The sequence below is a fragment of the Sander vitreus genome, chromosome 13 (assembly GCF_031162955.1).
Source record: "Sander vitreus isolate 19-12246 chromosome 13, sanVit1, whole genome shotgun sequence".
NCBI lineage: Eukaryota > Metazoa > Chordata > Actinopteri > Perciformes > Percidae > Sander > Sander vitreus.
Window position 1 is genome coordinate 17,160,581 of NC_135867.1, and position 21,775 is coordinate 17,182,355.

The 21,775-nt window shown below is 40.3% G+C and overlaps 3 protein-coding genes across 4 annotated transcripts; 2 read left to right on the forward strand and 1 right to left on the reverse strand.

Annotated features, from left to right (window-relative positions):
* Positions 1-266: 266 nt before the first annotated feature.
* Positions 267-1,680, forward strand: LOC144527545 (diamine acetyltransferase 1-like). The gene is made up of 6 exons (XM_078265669.1): positions 267-477; positions 603-654; positions 763-843; positions 940-1,041; positions 1,269-1,309; positions 1,421-1,680. Exons 1-6 carry the CDS (start codon positions 412-414, stop codon positions 1,586-1,588), a joined length of 510 nt encoding a protein of 169 aa, XP_078121795.1. The 5' UTR covers positions 267-411; the 3' UTR covers positions 1,589-1,680.
* Positions 1,681-2,660: 980 nt separating this feature from the next.
* LOC144527418 (zinc finger Y-chromosomal protein 1) lies at positions 2,661-14,382 on the forward strand. Of its 2 annotated transcripts, XM_078265417.1 has the most exons (8): positions 2,661-2,942; positions 5,666-5,762; positions 6,007-6,336; positions 7,233-7,382; positions 7,909-8,037; positions 8,131-8,265; positions 8,410-8,553; positions 12,487-14,382. In XM_078265417.1, exons 2-8 carry the CDS (start codon positions 5,696-5,698, stop codon positions 13,785-13,787), a joined length of 2,256 nt encoding a protein of 751 aa, XP_078121543.1. In that variant the 5' UTR covers positions 2,661-2,942; positions 5,666-5,695; the 3' UTR covers positions 13,788-14,382. The 2 variants fall into 2 exon arrangements, with proteins under 2 accessions (XP_078121543.1, XP_078121544.1); XM_078265418.1 differs by lacking the exon at positions 8,131-8,265 and having other exon boundaries at positions 2,662-2,942.
* LOC144527419 (lipocalin) lies at positions 14,332-17,522 on the reverse strand. The gene is made up of 6 exons (XM_078265419.1): positions 17,267-17,522; positions 16,596-16,735; positions 16,443-16,516; positions 16,214-16,327; positions 16,011-16,112; positions 14,332-15,907 (listed from the first exon to the last, which is right to left on the reverse strand). Exons 1-6 carry the CDS (start codon positions 17,357-17,359, stop codon positions 15,888-15,890), a joined length of 543 nt encoding a protein of 180 aa, XP_078121545.1. The 5' UTR covers positions 17,360-17,522; the 3' UTR covers positions 14,332-15,887.
* Positions 17,523-21,775: the final 4,253 nt, after the last annotated feature.

Below are 21,775 nucleotides of genomic sequence, written 5' to 3' on the forward strand. Positions count from 1 at the left end.
AGATTTTACACTTGATTTTTACAAATGGGTTATTCATTACTCAGCTCTAGAGACTTTATGTGTACTGGTCTTGTTTTTTCCAGGTCTGGTTAATATTTACCTTTTAAACAACATTCAAAAGAAGTACAGTGATCAACACAAAGATAAGGAGTCATCAGGAAAAAAAGAAACAGGATGCAAAGGATTGTTTGACCATATATGGATTATTGAACAGGTTTACCTCCTCCAGAGAAATATAAAAGGGGAGGCACTAAAGCTGCTGTACCACTCATGTGACACAGCCAATGTATTCTGTGTTTCTAAATTCTTTGCCAGGGGATGAACTCCTGAGGAGCGAATGACGAAACAAATTTTGCTTTTATTCACATTCAGAGGATTAGTAAGGAAAGGGAAAAAGGGGAAAAAGAGAAAATGGCCAGTTTCATATTACGGAAAGCTGAACCCAACGATGTGTCCGATATCTTGCGACTCATAAAGGTAAGCCAAAGTGTAATATTTTAACAACTAATAGGGCATTTGGGCCATTTGATTGCAAATGCATTATATCTGTTTATTAATTGTAGTTCTTGTTAAAGGCATCATTTTTCTTAATTGTCTTTTAGGAACTTGCTAAATTTGAGGAGATGGAGGAGAAGGTCATGCTGACCGAGAAAGGTGCTTTAACCCACTATAAGCGTACATTTTGTACAAATATTTACCAGGATTTTCATTTTTTTTTGTCAATCTTCATACATTCTTATTAAGTCAATGTCCCACTTGTAGATCTACTTAATGACGGCTTTGGAGATCATCCATTCTACCACTGCTTAGTTGCTGAAGTCCCAAAAGAGCAGAGCTCAGAAGGTAAAAACATGTCTTTACAATTTAAGAGTTCTATTCCTTAAAAGAAATAGTTCAACCCTTAAAATGTAACCACTAACTTGTGGTGTTTTCTTCAAGGTTACACTGTGATTGGCTTTGCCATGTACTACTTCACATATGACCCTTGGATTGGAAAGTTGCTCTACTTGGAAGACTTCTATGTCATGCAGGGGTTTCGTGGTAAGATTCTGGACAAGTGCTGTTATATGATGGTGGTTAAGGTTAATAAGTTACAGAGAAAGTCCTAATGGGCCTTTTCACACACACACACACACACACACACACACACACACACACACACACACACACACACACACACACACACACACACACTCTCTCTCTCTCTCTCTCTCTCTCTCTCTCTCTCATGAACTAACTGTTAATTGTACTATTTCATCTTTCACCAGGTTTGGGCATCGGTTCACAAATTCTGAAGGTTCTGAGTGAGGTACGGTACCCAATGTACAGTTAAAGATTCTTTGGTGACATATATGCAACTTAATTTCAACTGTATTCAATACTTTATACAGTATGTCCTTGTGTTTTCTTCCCCATATAGACGGCAGTGAAGACTCGCTGTAGCAGCATGCACTTCATCGTAGCAGAAAACAACACAAAGTCTATTGAGTTCTATAAGCGAAGAGGAGCATCTGATCTCTCATCTGAGGAGGGCTGGCGTCTTTTTGAGATTGAAAAGGAGGATCTGCTGAAAATGACTGCCAAATAGAGTTTACTGATTATTAACTTGTGCTCTTGGTGATAGCAATACTCATGTTTTGTTCGATTTGGCACAGTCTTAATAAATACACTTAAAACTGTTGTCTTTGATAATAAATTGGTTCTGCTCATTTGAGTTAATCTGAAATTTAGAAAGACCTGATGATTAGTGAAAAAAACACTGAGGTTTGGGAATAACTATGCTAACTATACTGAGGCCTGTAATGGTGAACTTCTCTAAATATTTGAGAAAGGTCACAAATAATAAACATGATTTTGTGTATTAGCATTTCTTTTTTCCCAATGTATCAATCATCTCGAGACACTTCCGTTTCATGTTGCGACTCTTTGTTGGGCCCTGCAGGTGGGGAACACTGGAGTAGCCTAATTTGCAGAAAGAGTGTTTTAGTTTTGCATATTCATATTTTTCACTGCCATTACAATAAATCCAAAAAGGGTACCCAAGAATTAACCTTTGGTTGTAGTATTTATTACAAATACCATGTTACAAGACCACTGTTAATCCTTATGTGCCATGTAGTTTAAAATCAGTGGTGGAAGTTTTGAGATCCTTTAAGTAAAAATAGCAAGATCAAAAGCCTCTGAAATGTGGAATGGAAATTATTTTCCAATAGCCTACATCAAATTAAATTACAGTATTGAGTAATTATATTCTACCACTGCTTAAATAGTTACAGTCCACTATTTTTCTTATTTTTGACCAGCAGGTTGAGGTTTTTGTGAATAAACAATTCATAGACTGTTTACACTCGGGATGAAACCGATACTGTGACAGGGGGTTCTTATTGGAAACTAGTCAGCGGTTTGTTTAAATGTTAGATGTTCTCCGTGTGGAAGTCATAATTTAAATCACTTTTTGTTGTCAACCTCTCCGCTGCATACAACAAGTCTACTGTTTGGGGAACCGTCGCTGTCCTTAGCCCATTCCTATCTACACCAACCTCAGGGCATAAACTAATTATAATTAACACTACAGTGCACGTTTTGCCATGACCCGTTTGAACAACGGTCATCAGCTTATGGCCTGTTTGGTGCCTATCGGTGTGATTTCCACCACAACCCTTCCGCATTTTCCTGCTGCTCTCGGGCTGTGACGTGTCGTGCTGACGGCGGCCTCGGAGCTGGAGGAGCGGGGGGCTGTAGTATGACAAGATCTGGCTCCAGACGTCCTGCTTTGCTTTCACCGGAGATCCAGAAACAACCCCTAACCCCTCCTTCTCTGCTCCTCTCCGGCCCGCCCAAATAACACAAAATTCCCGACTGAATCCTGCCCGAGTCTGGGGGAACCAGGCGGCCTGGGAAGCCGAGGTACGGACGGAGGCCATCCCTGCAGCATAAATCTGGTACGCGGGTCATTTTTGCTCCTGGGCGCATGTTTGCAGAGCTATGCTTGTACCTGTGCGTGTCCGTGTCTCTTTGTTTTTGCATGCATGGCTTATTTTAATTTATTTCTTCATTGTCTCTGAGAGGCCGCAAAGGGCTGGGCCTTTTCTTCTCAGGCCCGGGCCTCAATAGAGGCCGTAATTGGTAATTCAGGCCTATCCAGTTAGCTAGCTAGCCTGCTAAAATGAGAGGGTTTTTGTAGTCGCTACTCGTCGTTGGCTGACGTTATTTGTGATTTAATATAACCGTTAATATGCATTATAGCATCCAACAGAAGCGCAATTAACACGTTCTTATCGCCAATGCGTATTTTCAATTAGTGTTAAAGGTAGCATTCGTCCAGACATCAAGCTAACAAAATGGCGGACGCTAGTGTGATAAAAAATCGGTTGTAGAATGTGTGTTTGTTTGTGTGTGTGTTTAGCTCTCCTCTCGCTAGCTGGCTACTACAGAGTGGCATCAGTGTAGACCTAACATAACCATACTACTTTATTTTGTAGTTTTGTCTTGTTGCATGCATGTCGGTGCAATCTTCTGTTAAATGTGTGTTTTGGCCGTGCCAGTCGGCACTTTGCGTGTGTAATCAGTGCTAACGCTGCTCCAGTGGTCAGTTGAAGACATTACCGTTAACGTTAATCCCCTCATCGGGGGTTTACACTGTGTTTAGTCTGGTATGAATGAGTAGCTAAGTTAGTCCGATCATCACCCTGGAAGGTTTTAATGTGTTTGCAGCATCATTCAGCACACTGATGCACTGTGTTGTGCGCCACATCTCCACACACCGTTGTCATCATTTTCCACCTGGAAGTGGGGGATGGTACATTTAGTGGAACGTACACCCCGGCTACATCGTCCACACCACTGTTTACATCTCTGCATCCCCCTGTGTGTGTGTGACAGGGAGATATTTTTGTCGCGCATTACCTCACCTTCATCTCCATGATGAAGGTACTGCAAATTGTAATGAGTTATTTGTTTAGTTTTTTGTTGCTGAGATAGTGATGCAGTCATGGTAATTATGCCACTGGTCGTTTCACTTGCTGTCCTTTGCCGCAGACACAAGCTAACACTGCAAAACTTTATTAGTAATTTAACCGATTATTGAGTATTTTCTTCCTTAAACATTTACTCAATTTGCCTGTGAGGCCAGTTATTGTTTCAGTGCATTTTTAGGTGGCCTTATCTTGTTTGTGTGTGAATATATGTGAATAAAATGTTAAAACAAATGAAGCTTTTCAAAGGAACTTGTTCATTGCAGCAGCAGGATACAACAAAGTACAGGGGGATATAAACAGCAGTCAGTATGGCTTCAAAAAGAACATAACTGACAATTCTATAATTACTTATTATATGGATACATGTCTTATTAGGACAGGGTATTGTTTGAAATGTTTCTATACTAATGCTGAATCAATTAAGTACTGCAAAGAACAAATTAAAAATGAATCCTTCAATGCCAGTTTCCAAACATGGTGCTGCAGATTTGGACATATTTTGATCGCTACCAAATGTATTGAGGTTTGTAACGCAGCCCTGTTTCTAATAGAAAATGTCATGTGTGCACAATGTTTACTTATCAAGCCCACAGAAACCACATACATACTAGGTGTGGGGGGGAAAATTGATACCGCATAGTATTGCGATATTTTCCTTGGCAATACTGTGTCGATACACAGACGCAAAGTATCAATCTATTATTATGTCTTGGTCAGTTTGTCTGCCTGACAATCCCATTTTTCAGCAATAAAATTTAAGTGAGATGAACATGAAATTTATCTTTTTAGATAAAACAGATGTTGACAAAGTTTCCTTTTGGGGGATATAATTAGAAATTGGGAAAAATTTGAAGTTGGGAAAAAAGGTAATAAATTGCAATATATCGCAGAATATTGCAATGTGTTTAAAATCGCAATAAAATCGTATCGTAATGACATCGTATCATGAGGCCTCTGGTGATTCCCACCCCTAATACATACAGTATTTACTGCAAATGACAAGTCTTTTAAGGATTGAAATGTAGGCCTATTAGCTGTAAGGGCGATGCTCAGGCTGCAATAGTTGTGCAACAACAGGCCAGTGGTCTATCATGTGAATCACATTTAAATGTAAAATTAACACGCACACACCATGTTTTTCTTTAACAAGCAAAGTATGACAAGCTTATTGTAATTTTTCCTGGCCACATCTGGAAAAGACATGACTTGATTCTATTAAGGTTAACACACACACACACCGTTAGAATCATGTTGATGGCCTGCATAATCTGTTTTTCTTTTTTGTTGGAAAATTGACAAGTAATTTCTAATCACATTAATGACCATGAACACGTGATTTTTGAGTGTGTGGGTGCTTGAGATTCACAGTTCTAGCACACAGCACAAGGAAAAACACAACCTTTTCAAGACTGTTTTTAAATACCTATTTTATATTTTTTAACTTGGGTGACCTGCAGGGCATTATCCAGTATGCTAGGTGCGCGTCATACTGAAAAAGAATTACTGTACATGTATGAAATATGTGAGGATGTAGTTAGACTGATTTAAGTTACTTTGTTGAGTAACAGCATAATTAATAACCTATCAATCATTGAGATTAATGGGGTTTGCATAGTTCTTCTGTTTTTAGCTTTGTTTCCAACAGTTTTGGTCACAAAATATCTAAACTTTATATCATTTTATTTCAGCTGTCCAGTAACAAATGCAGTGCGAGGACAATGGATGAGGATGTCACCAGGCTTGCAATACATTCTGAAGAGCCTAAAATAATATTACACGGATCGGGTAATTAGCCATGCTTATATTAGTGTGTGTTTTAATTTACACAAAGTATGTTTTTGGGTATGGGAGAGTTCTGATAAATATGGTAGCATACCTTGAAATATTTAAATGACATAACTAACGTGTTGTTCGAAACAAGATGTTATTGTTGCATGATGTCAGTAGGAAATAAGTAACAACATTTAACTTTCCATTTAAAACATTCATACACAATAGTTGATTAACTGGGTAATCCTGCTACTTCCAGATGAGGGTGGTGCCGGCGGACAGGAGTTTGTTGTGGAGCTTCAAGAGACTGTGTTGGTGTCAGAAGGCGAGGGGGAAGGCATGGCAGTTCACAGGTTTGCCCCAGACGAGCTAGTCATCCAAGATGCTGTTGAGGATGTGGTTTCTGAGTATGTGCACTGCGATGAAGATGAAGATGAGGATGACGATGTTGCAGTAGAAACCTGCGTGATGGCTCTTGAAGGTGAGGAGGAAGGTGTTGCCATGGGAGACATCCCTGAAGATGGGCTGGACCCAGAGCAGCAGGACGACGACGACCAAGACAGCTGTGGAGATTATCTCATGATATCCTGTAAGTTTACATCTCTGCTGTGCTGAGGTTGGACATTGCTCCTCTGGAAAGCCTACTTAGACCCTAAGATGGTTATCTGATCTAAAAAAAAAAGCTAAGTGTAAATGCATCCAAGAAGCATTCAAGACGGATTAAAAATGTGATTGCTCAAACCAACTTTGAAGATTGTTTGTTTGAAATGCATAGCACAAGCAGCCAGTTTCCTTTCATTCTGCAATAATTGCAGCAATTATACAGAGCTGACTGCCCCACTGTAAATTTTCCTTGTCGTACAACCCAAAGTGGCACTTGGTTCACAGTCTAAAGACGGGTATGTCATTTCCATTAAGTATCAGGATTTCATCTGAATTTAATGTGTTAATGGAATGCAGAGAGGTGAGATGATTTAAACTACGTTTATATTTTCTGTAGTATTGATAAACCAGAATTACTTCTAAACCAGCTATTTTGGGTAAGATTTATTGAGAATTCTGACAAGCATGTACAAGAATGGATATAGTATTAATTGTGTTAAATTAAATGGATTTTATAGATGTACTGAAATAGTGAAACCATATCCGAGCTTCATCTTCACAAAACACACTTTACACTGTCACCAGCTAATGGCTGGCAGACCACACACACTTGCACGTCCTGTTTATTTATTTATTTATTTTTAAAGATTATTTTTTGGCTTTTTTTGGCCTTTATTGGATAGGACAGCTGAATACAGGAGAGAGAGAGAGAGAGAGGGGGGGATGACATGCAGCAAAGGGCTGCAGGTTGGAATCAAACCCGGGCTGCTGCGGTAAGGACTGATCCTTAGTACATGGGGTGCACGCTCGATCAGGTGAGCTACCAGGGTGCCCCAAATTTGCACGTCTTTAATGAATTGTGATGTGTGTCCCCTTCACTAGTGGATGAAGCTGGCAAAATGGTGTCTGAGGATGGAACAGAGGTAACAGTGGAGGGAGCTGTGGAGGACCAGGAAGTGGAGAAGGATGAGGATGGGCAGGAAGTAATAAAGGTGTACATCTTCAAGGCTGATTCTGGGGAGGATGACATGGGTGAGTAGCAGTTAAGCTTAAACCTCTGTTAGGAATAATGAAGGGTGCAATTATAGCCTGAGTCCTAGTGATTGCCACAAAACACAATATTAGATGTGAGTTTTGGCCCTGAAAGGGCTTTCATATTGACTTAGAACATTCTTTGAAAAAAAATAAAAAAAACAATAAATAATTATGTGGAATATTTTTGTTTTGCAGAAACCTTCATTTTATTGGCCAAATGTATTTTCTGTTCTTGTGTATCTTAAAATGTTTTAAAAAGCATTGAATTCAGGTTCCAAAAAAGGGGGCCTTAAAAGTGTTTTTAAAAGTCTTAAGACTGGTTTTCCATCAAACTTTGGCTGATATGATTTGTGAAACAAGTTTTAAATGATGCTATTAAAAAGATATCAGTTTTAAATGTAACTTGGTGAAACCCTGCAGAAGCCCTGGAAAAGGTTTGAGGGCTCAGTTTCCCACAGGTTGACTAAGAATTTGTGACAGATTTGCCAAAAAGTGGACGATTTAAAATGCTTTAATTCTGCAGCAGAATCGGTTGACATCAGCGATGGAGACACGGAGAGTGTGGCGTTAACCGAATCTTCAGGCCAAACACTCAGAGAGAAGATGGTTTACATGTCTGTCGGAGACTCTCATCACAATCAAGGAACCCATGGTGAGTCGTTCAGATCTGACGAACGGGGATGGCTGTCATGAAACTAAACGTCACTAGTTCTTTTGGTTTTGTACATGTTGGGCTCATCTACAGGTGGGTCCAAGGTGACTGATGAGGTTTATATGGAGGTGGTGGTAGGAGGCGAAGAGCCAGTAACTCAAGACCGCTCGTATGACAGCGTGTCTCTAAGCAAGGACTTCATGCCTGTGGCCTGGGCAGCTGCTTATGGTCAGCCCCCCCTGTCTATTAAATTGCTTTTAAAACAACACTGGAAGCCTGTGCATCAACCACGTCTCTGAGTGTCTTGGCTTAAGCTTTACAGATGCGGGTTTTGTTTATTTTTGTGTTAAAGACATTCTGTCGGTCTCTCAGGTGCGGAGGATAGCGAGAGTTGTGAAAACAGAAACGGTGCAGCCAGCGCACTGCTGCACATCGATGAATCTGACGGGGTTGATGAAATCAATAGACAACGTAACAAGAGCAGGAGGCGGTCGGAGCCTCGCCAGGTGCAGACGGGTAAGACCAACTCAAATTCATGTTTCTCTCATTGCTCCATAAAGAATCCCTTTAGATCATAAATGCTACAGTGGAGCTGTTCATTAAGGATGAAAGCTCCAACTGCGTTATTTTCATTATTGATAAGTTGCTAATATTTGATTTAATTGATCAGTAACAAATGCAAGATGCTAGGGGTGGAACGGTACACAGAAGTCATGGTTCGGTACAATGCAGGGAAAGGCATAACAAAAATGCAAAAGGCATTTATTTATTGTGCATGTCTCTGACCACCTAGTGTCATACAGTCTCTCCCCTGAGCTAGCTGCAACAGCCTAAAGTATGTAAAGTAAGATGTAAACAATAAGTACCCCACATCATCTACAGACTCCATCTGTAACTTACAAAATAAGACAATCGGCTATAAAACTGAAAATACAGCATCTCTTATTTATGAAAGTGCAAATTACATAGAATAACAAAATAAAAAAATCTACTTAGGCGAGACCTTCCCCCACAAAAGATAAAAGAAAGTATTCTTGCTATTAAGTGCGACAGGCATACCTTTCTAGTTTCCACTCTGCCACGACCTCCTGTATCTTCTCAGCTAGGTGAGTGCTTGTGTGCTGCTCATACAGGGGCCGCGTCTGTAGAACTGACACTTTCATTTCCCACTCAGTCAATAAAATGAGCAGTCACCGTGAGATAGCTTGCCGTAGCACGCAAAGTCCAACCATCAGTCGTTAGTGAAACGGAGGGTGCAGCTGACAACTCGTGCTCCATCAACGTCCGTGTTTGGTTGTATATGGAAGGGACTACAGTTTGCCTCATGTGTAGACGGGATGGCATGTTGTAACGAGGTTCGAGTACATACAGCAAATAAGTCTACTCTAGGAGTGAATATGGGCGCATTGAAGATGTCATGTAAATTCTGATTGCTTCAGTGATTTATTTATTTTTTTGGCCCTATTTGTATCTAAAGGCTGGTTAAGCACTGTAGGGCGGGGAAGTTAGACAGTTGTCTCGTTCCAGTGATTGGCACATCTGGGTGATGGCGTTGGATATGCGTTAGCATGTTAGATGTATTTCCACTCACATACCCAACAACTGCTGAACAACGCAGACAGTCCTCGTCTTATCCACCACTCTCTCGCCTGTAGTACTGTAACTGACTGGGAAACCAAAGTTTCCCAAACTTGCGATCTTAAAGAGGCCGGCGGGCCTTGTGGGTCGCCACCACTCGCCATAGGCTAGGCTACTCGTCCTTAGTGCTGCTAGCTCTAACTCACTCAGACATGTGAGCTCTGACTCACCGTCGACATGTAGGCGGAGCTCGGGAGCTTCAGAGCGGGGGCGGGGGCTACAGATAAGGTGTCCCTAAAGAAACGTGTATCTATCAGTAGTTCCGCATTACATTAATTCATTTTAATTTATTTTTATACCGTGTATTCTCCGTGTAAATTCATGTACCGAACCGAGACGCCCGTACCGTTTCAGTTCAATACGAATACATGTACCGTTCCACCCCTACAAGATGCATGTTGTCAGAGCCCAGTGATTTCAAACAGTGTAAACCAACATATTGAATTTTACATTGATAGGAAAAGAAAAGAGAGAAACACATTGCGTTTGTTGTGGGTGGCAATTTGTGACTTTAGCACGACTCCAGTCAGTCCAACCAAAGTTTAAGGGGCTTATTTGTTGGTCATTTGACTTCCCTGTCCAGCGGATGCCTTCCACTACTTCATCCTATTGATTATTCAGAAAAATATTGTGCAGATGCCCGTGCTTTGGAATACCAATGTGGCACAGGAGTCTGTCTTATTCCCGGTTGTGACTAGAAGGGATACAGCTATGGCGTTAAGCCGAGAAAAAATGGCGACGACACTCCCAAGGAACGAACACGTGTTTCCTTGGTTTTCAATTTTCTGTCCTCCCTGATTCCATATGGTAATAATCTTTCATATCTGCAGTCCCACTTGTGTCAGATTGATTATGTATGCACCAATAATGATGCTGCTTATTTTATTTATTATATTTAAAATCGAACTCCTTGATATAACAATACATTTTATTGGGATTGTTATTGGTGAGGAATACAATGCCTATTACCTTTTTTAAATACATGTTTTTTTATTAGTTTAAATGGATTTAAAGGTCCAATATGCAATATATTTACTGTAATAAATTCAAAAATGACCCCAATGCGTCATCAGATATTAAGGAAACCTGCTAAGTTGAAATACTATCTTTTCTGACAACAATGCTAATGCCAGTATTTTCTTCTTTTGAAATTTCCGTTCATATTTGGGCCTGTGTGTTGTTATCAACTGCCCAGTTTGTCAGCTAGGCCGGGTTGCCAGATATACCTGTAAAAACATAAACCCAGCGCGCTACAGCTTTAACGTTAGTACAGCCATGAAAGCAGCAAAGAAACAAACGGGATCAACGGTGATAGATTCTACCAGACCTAAAAAAACAAAACTGCATATTTTTAAGATAATGTTTTGGGGCTTTTCCCTTTTTATTATAGTGACAGTGGATAGACATAAAAGGGGGAGAGAGATGGGGGATGACATGTAGCAAATGGCCGTAGGTCGGATTCGAACCCGGGCCGCCAACGCTTTTACTGGGTGAGCTAGAGGCCGCCCCAAAAAAAACAACTGCATATTTCTAACCGTTGCGTGACCAGATACGTAACAAACCCCGGGTAAATATTGGAGATGTATTTGAAAGATGGAGACAGCTTAGAGCCCAGAAGGACGCAGAGTTGGCTAATTTCCTCCTGAACAGGTAGCTAAGCATTAGCTTCAGACTAATTTATCACGGCTACAATTTTATGTAATTTCAACATTTGTGTACTCGCATTGAATTAGCTAGAGTACCCGATAGGGTTGGGCATCGTTTTGATTTTAACAATTCTGATTCCAATTCCTCCTTTCGATTCCGGTTCTTTGAGGGGTGGAGTTGAAACAGTTCACATGCCTATTTTCACAAATAAGAGGAAAGTTTTATTTTGATTCAATGGTGGTTTGCAGTTTTACCGCTTTTTCAACGTAAAATAAAGCCACACTAGAGCGCCGCTTACTGTGCTCTATGGCTGAAACACAACAAGCGCCTGGCCGCTTCGAAAACCAAAACTTACGCATATTAAATTGGGAAGCGATGATCGGATTTGTAGTACCCGAGTTGGTTACTTGCAAAAGCAATTGAGATAGAGCCAGTAAAGTGATCCCGACTGGTCCTGGCTAACACCGCCTTGCTAACCCTGCTAACTGCTAATGTTACCGGAGGACAAGGCAAGCAGCCACGGCTGTTTACAACGTGTAGCCTGTTCAGCGGCAGTAGTCGACAACGGTGAGATATTTTAAGCCAAGAGAGGGGGGGCTGTAAATCGGGAAGCAATTGTTGCTGTAATTCTAAGCCAATAAAGAGTGGAGGAGAGGACGGCGAGGTAGTGTTATTTTAAGCGGTTCCTACCGTAACTCTATCCCCAGGAAGTGTCTCTCTGTCAGGTGGAGAGGACAGCGAGGTTGTTGTGTTTTTAGCGGTTCCTAATGTAATTCTAAGCCGAAAAAGTGTCTGTCAGTTGGGTACAGAGCTCCGCGTGAGCACGGGCTTTTATGACTGTCAGTATAGCCAGCATCTAACGTTAGCTACTCCGCTGTGCTGTGGAGTAATGTCTGGCTATGTGAGACAAGCGTCTAGCAACATTGTTGTGGATGCTGCGGTCAACCTGGTAACCTCCGTGAACTTCGGCTCTGGGGAGGAGGGGGCGGGGGCGACGACTCTCCAGTATTTTGAATTTGTACTGCAGTAACTATTTTAAACACTAGCTGTCAGTATTACATATTGCACCTTTTAAACACCAAAATGGAAGGTGACCAAAAGTTTAGAAACAAGATAATGGGCATGTTGTCATTTCCGTCTCCCTCTTGTCATTTTTCTCTCCAGCCATCATCATCGGTCCATATGGTCAGCCTCTGACCGTTTACCCCTGCATGCTATGTGGTAAAAAGTTCAAGTCTCGAGGCTTCCTGAAACGCCACACCAAGAATCATCACCAGGATGTTCTGACAAGGAAAAAGTACCAATGTACAGACTGTGACTTCACCACCAACAAGAAAGCTAGCCTCCACAACCACATGGAGGTGCACGCTCTGAGCAGCAAGGCCCCTTTCGAGTGTGAAATGTGTGGCAAGGAGTTCCACCAGCAGGCGGCGCTGTTCTCTCACAGACTGCAGCACCACCACCGAGAGCCCAAGAGCCAGCCGCCTCCAACGCCCAACAAGATGCATAAATGCAAGTTCTGTGACTATGAAACAGCTGAGCAAGGACTGCTCAATCGGCACTTGTTGGCAGTTCACAGTAAAAGCTTCCCCCACATCTGTGTGGAATGTGGAAAAGGCTTTCGACACCCTTCAGAATTGAAGAAACACATGCGCACGCACACGGGCGAGAAGCCCTACTCCTGCCTGTACTGCGACTACAAGTCGGCCGATTCCTCTAATCTCAAGACACACATCAAGACTAAGCATAGCAAAGAGATGCCATACAAATGTGAGCGCTGTTTCCAGACCTTTGCAGAGGAGGAGGAGTTAATGCAGCACGGACTAACACACGAAGAGAATAAGACCCACCATTGTGCCCACTGTGATCACAAAAGTTCCAACTCCAGTGACCTGAAACGCCATATCATATCTGTTCATACCAAGGACTATCCACACAAATGTGCCATCTGTGGTAAAGGCTTCCACCGGCCGTCTGAACTGAAGAAGCACTCAGTATCCCACCGCACCAAGAAACTCCATCAATGCCGGCACTGCAACTTCAAAATTGCAGACCCTTTTGTTCTCAGTCGCCATATCTTGTCTGTCCACACAAAGGAGCAACAGGCCTCTCCTGAAAAGAGTGAGTCTAAGAGGACAGAGACGCACACTCCTGTTGTAACACCTAAAAAGTCTGCACCTAGCGCGTCCAGCGCCTCTGGCCCGCCTGGCAGAGTCAGTGCAGCCAGCTTAGCCAGCAGTGTCACTGTAGTTATTGGCAAAGGACAAAAAGAAAGGAGAATTTACCAGTGCCAGTACTGTGACTACAGCACCGGGGACGCTTCGGGTTTCAAGCGACACGTGATTTCCATTCACACAAAAGACTATCCGCACCGCTGCGAGATCTGTTCGAAAGGGTTCCGACGACCCTCTGAGAAGAACCAGCATATCATGCGCCACCATAAGGACGTGGTGCAGGCAGATTGACTCTGACCGAGCCAAATCCTGTGCCACAACAAAAGAACAATGTTAAAGCAACCATCGCACCCCATTCTCTGCACCCTCGGCACAACACCAGTCATATTGAAATGTGACGTGCTGCACTTAGTCCGTTCTGTTTTGCTCTTTTTTTTTTAATCCTCATCCTAATGTTTGGTCAGAAATGTATACACATGTACATAACATTGATGCTTTGTCCGAGTTGGCAACAGAACCCCTCCGTAGACTTGCACTTTTAACTGCATGTCCCTTTGCTGGTAACAGTGTGCATGGCAGATTGTGCAGATGTCTCTTTGTAGATATACATTTTTTAATTTTGCAGGCAGAAATCAGTTGTCAATCACAATGGTCCTAATTATTTGTCTCAAACTGAAGTGTAATTTGCTAATCTTTTGCATCATTTTGTTAAAATGTACTAAACACAGCAGTATAGATTAGCAACCTGTTTCCAGTAGCACTTGCCATCTTGGTAAAGATCATGATGAATGCAGTAATCAAGTCGTGTGTGTGTGTGTGTGTGTGTGTGTGTGTGTGTGTGTGTGTGTGTGTGTGTGTGTGTGTGTGTGTGTGTGTGTGTGTGTGTGTGTGTGTGTGTGTGTGTGTGTGTGTGTGTGTGTGTGTGTGTGGTAAATGACAAACAAAACGTCTATTGTGCTTCCTGGTGCTCTGACCCCACCACTCTGTAACATAGTGTTGTTGTTTTTTGTTGTTAAAAACACAAGGCTGGCTGTGTACAGCACTCAGAGAAAAGAAACATTAATTCTTAGCTTTGTACACAGGGATCATCAATCATTGAATTAACACAAAGTACACAGTAAAATAATGGATGTCATGGTATTGACTAAAGGTTCACATATGCACATACTGTATATCACAATGCGATCATTACCCCATCACTTGATTATCATACACCTATGATATTTCAGTTTCAAGTCAGTAAGTTGTTCAGAACAAGTGCCCAAAGCAGTAAAGATGAAGCCCTGACTGTAATTTTAATCTGTTAATGCTACCTGGAGAGCAAAATCCCATTAATTTAAAAAAAAAAAAAGCAGATAGATGAGGGAAATGTATGTTTTCCCATTTTCTTTTTCTATGAACAAACTTGTTTCTCATATTAATTGACATATCTTTTAAATCACAGAAAAAGCATAATCTGCAAGCATCAGGACAATATTAGGCTGGGTTAAAAAAAAAGTTCAGTGTCCCAATATAACGGTCTGGCCAAAATAGGAATCGTACAGTGTAACTGGTGTGGCTGTTATAAACTATGGACTGAACTCTTTGTTTTCGCCCTTACAGATGTACTTTTGCCAGTAGAAAGGGAAAGTGTATATCTTTTTAGATGCAACTTCAGAAGCACCAGGTGCTGGTGGTGTACTATGGCTTTTTACATTTTGTTATCACCTGTGATTATTCCTGTTTTTATATTTATTTCATTTACAAGTTGTTGTATAGTTAAGTGTAACTAGACTTCTATGGGACGTAAATTATTGTTTTGTATACAAATCTGTACAAAGCGTGTAGATGTGAACACTTGATAAAAAGAAAATCTGAACTGTGTTGTTATGGATGTACTCAACGTATTTGTTAAAAAAGTTAATAAAAGCAAAGTATTTTAGCCGTTTTGTCTTCTAGTTACCTTCATTGTTAAAGCTCCCTACTGCTCAAACGTGTTTTGCTTATTGTTAGTTCACTTGGATATTGTGCAGTTTTTCACAGTAGACCGCTTTTTCCAAAGTCATTTTACGTTGATCATGTGGTCACCCAAAATCTGACTTCAAAGGTGCCCTTGGTAGTTTTCTTGTAAATAAACAAAAGTTATGTTTACAGTCAGTGTTGCTCATTAAAACACATTGTGTTGAGATCTTTTAGTAGGAGTACGTACAAGCATCATTTTGGTAGATAAAAGTGTTGTGTATTGAAACCAGGCTTCACATCATGTTTAGTGCTATTAGGAACTGTGTTTAATACATTTTGAGAGCAGAGTAAACAACCTAAATTGAGTTCATGGCTCCTCAATAGATGTAAAATAATAAACATTTAAGTCTTCAGACAGCATTGTTGACATACAATGGCCGGTGCAGAAAACTAGGCAGCGGGACACTCCGCTAAAGAAGGATAAAAAGAACAAAGTAAGGTGAGTAGTGCATAACATCAAGCTTAATCACAGGTTATTTTAACATACAACCTTTCCACTGATAGGAAACATACCATTTTTGGGAAGGAAAGCAATATTTTCCGGTAGGATGCCAGTCTCCAAGGAGAACTGCCTGAACTTCTCCATCAGATCAGCGCTGAGGTCCACTCCACGGCCTGTCAGACCACATTATATTAATCTGCTACAGTATGCATTACTGTACTGAAGATTAGATTCATAGGACAGAGGGTAGCATCATGGCTAATGAGAGCTTTACCATAAAGTTTGTTGACAACGGTGGGAACACTCCCCATGTTCCTAATGGTGTGAGTCAGGGCGTACTCATCATACTTCACATCAACCATGCACATGTCATTTATATTCCCCCAGCCTGATGAAGGGAGGATGGCAAAAGAGATCATTTGAAAGCAGAAATGCTGTTGGTGGTTTAATTGTTAATGTTGCATGCATGCCTCTTTGTGTTTAGTGTGTGTGTGTTTGCTCACTTGTGTACGTGAACTTTCCAGGCACATCAGTCTTCTTGGCCAGGTTGTTCATTCTCCAACAAGAGCCATCAGGGCTGCAAAGAAAAAAAACATTGAAACATTAACACCAATGATTTTTAACGTCCTCCTTTCTTTCCCTCCTCTCACACTCACTTGAGACTGGCGTAGGATATCTCCAGGTCCCTATCAGCAGTTGGGGTCAACGTGGCCGTGCCCATCTTCATGCTGGTTCTATGGTTGATAAACCACTGGGCGTTAGTGGCAAATCCAATCAGGTACCACTTCCCTGCCATCTGTGGACACACAGAAGGCAAACATAACAGCCATACTTACAGTAACACTCACCGTGGCCTGCATTTAAACAGCAAGTTGCACATTCAAGTTCAAATTTGCTAGTGTGTTCATCCATTACTTAGCAAACAAGTTCAGAATATACACACATTTGTTCATTAGTGCACATGAATCTGATGGCAAGTTTAGAAAAGTTGGTTCCTAACATATATCGTTCCCTAAACATCACCTTACTTATTGCAAAAATGTGGCAAATACACAACAAATTCAAGTACACAGCTGATATTTTACAAATATCCAAGAAGTATATAAAACACCAGACAAAGTAAAATACTCATTCTTACTTATTTTAGCTAATCTTATGCATGCCTTCAAATAACTTCCTTTGACAATTTAATAATCGACACGTGGCACATTTTCTGCCAGATAAGTCAGATGTGGGGAGGAATTTAACAAATGCATAGAGGCACTATAAATCAATATTGTGACGAAGATAAAATACTGTTGATAATTCACCCAGTTATGCGTCTTACCCCTTGTATATTGAAGTCTGCCTGGGGAACGACTTCAGAAGAAACCGTCAAGGACCAGAGCACGGCTCCCAGCACTGCCAGCAGTAAAGTCATAGCTACTGAGGAGCAGGATCAGTTGCGGGAACGATGATGGAAGAGAGTGTGGATGAAGATCTGTTGTTGAAGTTCTGCTGACAACCCTTTATATAGTGGAGAGTGAGTTTACCCTTTCCCTCACACACACACACAGACCCTGGAGCTGGGATGGGTTCAAACACGTAAAAAAGCATCACATCCTGTTTCACAGCCCCAAAGTAAGCTTTTAGTCCTGCCAGAGCAGAATTCACTCAACCATGTGAGAGGGGGAACACATGACAGTAGAGAGCAAGCAGGAGATAAACTACATAACCTGAAAAAGAAGTGGGTTCGAGACGATATCCTGTCTATTACATGGTTACTGTAGAGTTGGAAAGAAATTGCATTATTTGATAAAGCTATTTCATTTTACAGCCTCCAATTTGTGAGCATTAAGCAGTAAAAACATAGTAACCAAAAGTGGTAAACAAGTCAGTGGCTGCCCTCCAGGGCTTTCTGTGGCAGAGACCACAGAATCAAAGTCATCTGTCAGCAGTTGTGATAGTATAACACGGAGACAACACAAATGCATGATTGGATTTCTAATCATGCATCATTATGCTGTGAATTGAAATTCTTTCCTGGGAAACTTTAGGGTCTTTAATATGACATGAATTACGGACATGAAAGAAAATAATGATGAACTGTTTTCACATTAAGTTTCAAACATCAACAACCTCACCTATAGGCCTAGCTGTTGGTGGAAAGCAGCAAAGTACATTTACTCAAGTATTGTATTTAAGTACAATTTTGAGGTACTTGTACTTTACTTGGGTATTTCCATGTTATGCTACTTTATACTTCAACCCCACTACATCTCAGAGGGAAATATTGTACTTTGTACTTCACTACATTTATCTTAAAGCTTTATTTACTTTGGAGATTCAGATTATTGATACAAAATATACTTCATAAATACTACATAACACATATATTATGATGTATTATTATAGATGAAACTACCCAGCAGTATACAGGTGCTGGTCATATAATTAATATCATGAAAAAGTTGATTTATTTTGAATTCCATTCAAAAAGTGAAACTTATATTATGTATACATTCATTCCACACAGACTGATATATTTCAAGTGTTTATTTCTTTTAATTTTGATGACAATATTGAACCTTTTCACAATATTCTAATTTTCGGAGATACTGAATTTGGGATTTTCATTAGTTGTCAGTTATAATCATCACAATTAAAAGAAATTAACGTTTGAAATATCACTCTGTGTGTGTGATGAATGAATATAATATACAAATTTCACTTTTTGAATGGAATTACTGATATAAATCAACTTTTTCATGATATTCTAATTATATGACCAGCACCTGTATAGAGTAGTTTAAAGTAGCCCCATGCCATTCTGCATAATGAGTATGTTTACTTTTGATACTTGAAGTATATTTTGATGCCACTACTTTTACTGAACTTTTCCAATACAATCAGGTTTGCCTGTAATTCTGATCGTATTGTCACTTTTGTGTGTGAGCTCTCGACTTTCTGCAGGATCTTATGTCTGCTGCACAGCTCCAGCTATGAATCCAGGAATGATGATGAGGAGATGAATTAGTGTTCATTAGTTGGAAGCAGTCAGGTGCAAGCAGATACACGCCACATTACGAAGATTCCTCCAACCTACATACCTCGCCAGTGTAAACAGGTATGCCTTTTGCCCCAAGACAACAACTTTAACAACAGTTAAAGTAATGTGCCAGAGAAGTATTTTATGTTTGCACATTTTTATAAAGACAGGCAGGCTCATACAAAACACTGCAGCTGCAGAAATCTACATAGTGCACATTTGCCAGTAATCAGTGAATTGTCACAAGCAGTGCAGAAATGTACTAAATCTTAAAACTAATTTACATTTAGACAATAGATTGATTTATTATTTATGCATCATGCAGATTTTACAAAAGCTCAAATTACCTGCAAAGGTTCTGTGTCAGAAAGGTAATAGCTCTCCCCATTTAACGGCTTGAACTATCAATAAAACAGTAAATCATCACAGAGAAAATATGACTGAATATTTTGTTAACAGCTCATCGCTCAAAGCAATCACAGTCTCTGTCTATCTGTACATCTGTCATAAGGAGCTCCGAGGCAGGTATGCATACACACTGTACACAAACATACTGTACATCCATTGAGGCGAAGAGAAAAAAAAATGAAAGAAATGATTGTAATAAAATACCAGAATTTAAGTTTATGGGAAGATTGGAATCAGATTTTTATAAATAAATAAATAATAAAGTAATTGTGTGCACATCCCACCTTCTGGCAGGTGCAGGACAAATGAAAGTACTTAAAACAAAAAAAATGTAATGTCCGCAACACTCCCCAAAACTCCCATATTTAATATAAATGCAACGTTTCGACCCTACTGGGTCTTCTTCAGGCAAATGGTGAGCACATTTGATGAAGGGATATATGTAGGCCTCACATTCAGCTGACACACCATCTGGCTTCAGTTAGTCTGATTATGTCTGAATGGCCCAAAAGCCCCACCCATGACATTTTCATAGAGGGTTTCACCAAACATATACATCTCAAAAGAGGGGGGGCCTTTTTAAAATTCAATATCCAAAGAAGTACATGATGTTACTATGCACAAAAACGGAGAAAAAAAGGAAAAACATTCAGTAGAGGAAACAATTCCATATATATAAAGCTACCCCAAACAGTTAAAGAATTAATGAACATTACCCCACACATTCATAAAATCTGCTGCATTAGTACTTACAGAAACAAACAATATCTTACAACATTTTTTATAAGAAACAAACAACATTTAACAAAATTTTTTATAAGAATGGTTTTATATCAAATTCTTCATTAAGACCATGAGGAGACATTGTATTTAGATAATGAATCCAAAAGGTTTCACGTTGGAGGAGCCTTTTATCCTGGTCTCCCCCTCTAGGAGGTTTGTTGACTCGCTCCACCCCTATGTATCTGAGGGCGCTGACATTATGCCCTGCCTGTTTAAAATGATTTTTTTCGTTTTAAGATTGGAATCAGGGCATGAAAATAAAATAATGGCGTAGAGGGTTAAATAGCATGGATTTCTTAAAGTTAATAGAGTTTATAGTCGTGGGAGTTTAATGTGCTGAATCTGCTGTTTTAGATCATGAGGTTTCTTGGGGACAGTGTTGAGAAATCGGCTAGAGGATGGCGCTAGAGGAAAGCTCATGGAGTCAACTAAATGAAATGAGTTTGCCCTTGGGCCTCGTCTTGGGCAGCCTGAATGTGTAAAATGTTATGGTGATGCTAGTGGAAAGGCATCAACTTGATTAAATGACCTGTTTGCAAAAGATGTACATCTAAACATCAGATGGACACTGGGCATCCTGTAATGCTTAGTGCACACCTGAAATCAACAGTGGTGGAGGGAGGGAGGAAAAAAGAAAAAAGAGATAGCTTGCTGTTCATAACATCATCAGCACTGGGTGGGAAAAAGACTGGCCTGAGGGTGGCACCAGAGGAAAGCAATACTCCAGATCCACTGCTATAGGGGTTGATAGACTTGATAGACTGAGTGATTTAAATTGAGGAAATGTATTGATTGAAACAACTTGCTCGACCCAAGATGTGCATTATAATAAGTGATAAATGGGAAATCATAGGAAATGTATGGAGGGGAACACCAGAGTCTAGACATTACAGTGTTCAGTTTGTTGTTTATTATGCTATATAAGAGTGGGTAGATTTACTTATACACATTAAATCGTATGCATTACAATGGTGGACAGGACTGTGGCCTTCAGCTTAATATAAAAACATAATTATATTATGTAATAGTAATTGACCATTTACAGAAACAATCCCTGAATGTCTTAAAATGTGTATTTTGGCATACCACTGGCACTATCTGAAAGCAATGGACAAAAACCATTACATTAAAACATACAACATAAAACAGATCACTGCAGAGAAGAATATTGAGTTAATACAGATTGCATCAGTCATAACATTAAAGATGGCTGAAGCTGCTCCAGGAACTTTTGACTGTACACCCACCACTCACTCACAGGGGTCAGATGTAGGTCAGGTTTTCATACCTGTTTTGTTATAACAAATGCTGAATGAACACAAGTGCTATGATGGGATATATAAAGCCCCCAGCGTGTCACTGGGATTTCTACCAGTTTGACTCCAAAGACCTCCACAGGGAGGCATCCAAAGGCAGATACCTAAAATACAGATCAGAACTGAATCATGGCTGTTCTTCTTCTTTTACTTAAACCCCACAGTGTCTTGCATTTCTTACAAGATTTTTTATTTCGTTTCTTAATTGACATGCAGTCAACAATATTTCAATTTCAGTCAGACAGCATAAATGTTGTTCACATTCTGCAGATAGAAAAAATATGTACAGTAACATGGTGCT

Bases quoted from the DNA above. Each gene is read 5' to 3' on its own strand.
- LOC144527545 (XM_078265669.1), top strand. From the start codon at position 412: ATGGCCAGTTTCATATTACGGAAAGCTGAACCCAACGATGTGTCCGAT. The intron at 478-602 runs GTAAGCCAAAGT...ATTGTCTTTTAG, and splicing joins ATATCTTGCGACTCATAAAG to GAACTTGCTAAATTTGAGGA. The intron at 655-762 runs GTGCTTTAACCC...TCCCACTTGTAG, and splicing joins GGTCATGCTGACCGAGAAAG to ATCTACTTAATGACGGCTTT.
- LOC144527418 (XM_078265417.1), top strand. From the start codon at position 5,696: ATGGATGAGGATGTCACCAGGCTTGCAATACATTCTGAAGAGCCTAAA. The intron at 8,038-8,130 runs GTGAGTCGTTCA...GCTCATCTACAG, and splicing joins TCACAATCAAGGAACCCATG to GTGGGTCCAAGGTGACTGAT. The intron at 8,266-8,409 runs GTCAGCCCCCCC...TCGGTCTCTCAG, and splicing joins GGCCTGGGCAGCTGCTTATG to GTGCGGAGGATAGCGAGAGT.
- LOC144527419 (XM_078265419.1), bottom strand. From the start codon at position 17,359: ATGACTTTACTGCTGGCAGTGCTGGGAGCCGTGCTCTGGTCCTTGACG. The intron at 16,517-16,595 runs GTGAGTGTGAGA...TTTTCTTTGCAG, and splicing joins ATATCCTACGCCAGTCTCAA to CCCTGATGGCTCTTGTTGGA. The intron at 16,328-16,442 runs GTGAGCAAACAC...TCCCTTCATCAG, and splicing joins TGGAAAGTTCACGTACACAA to GCTGGGGGAATATAAATGAC.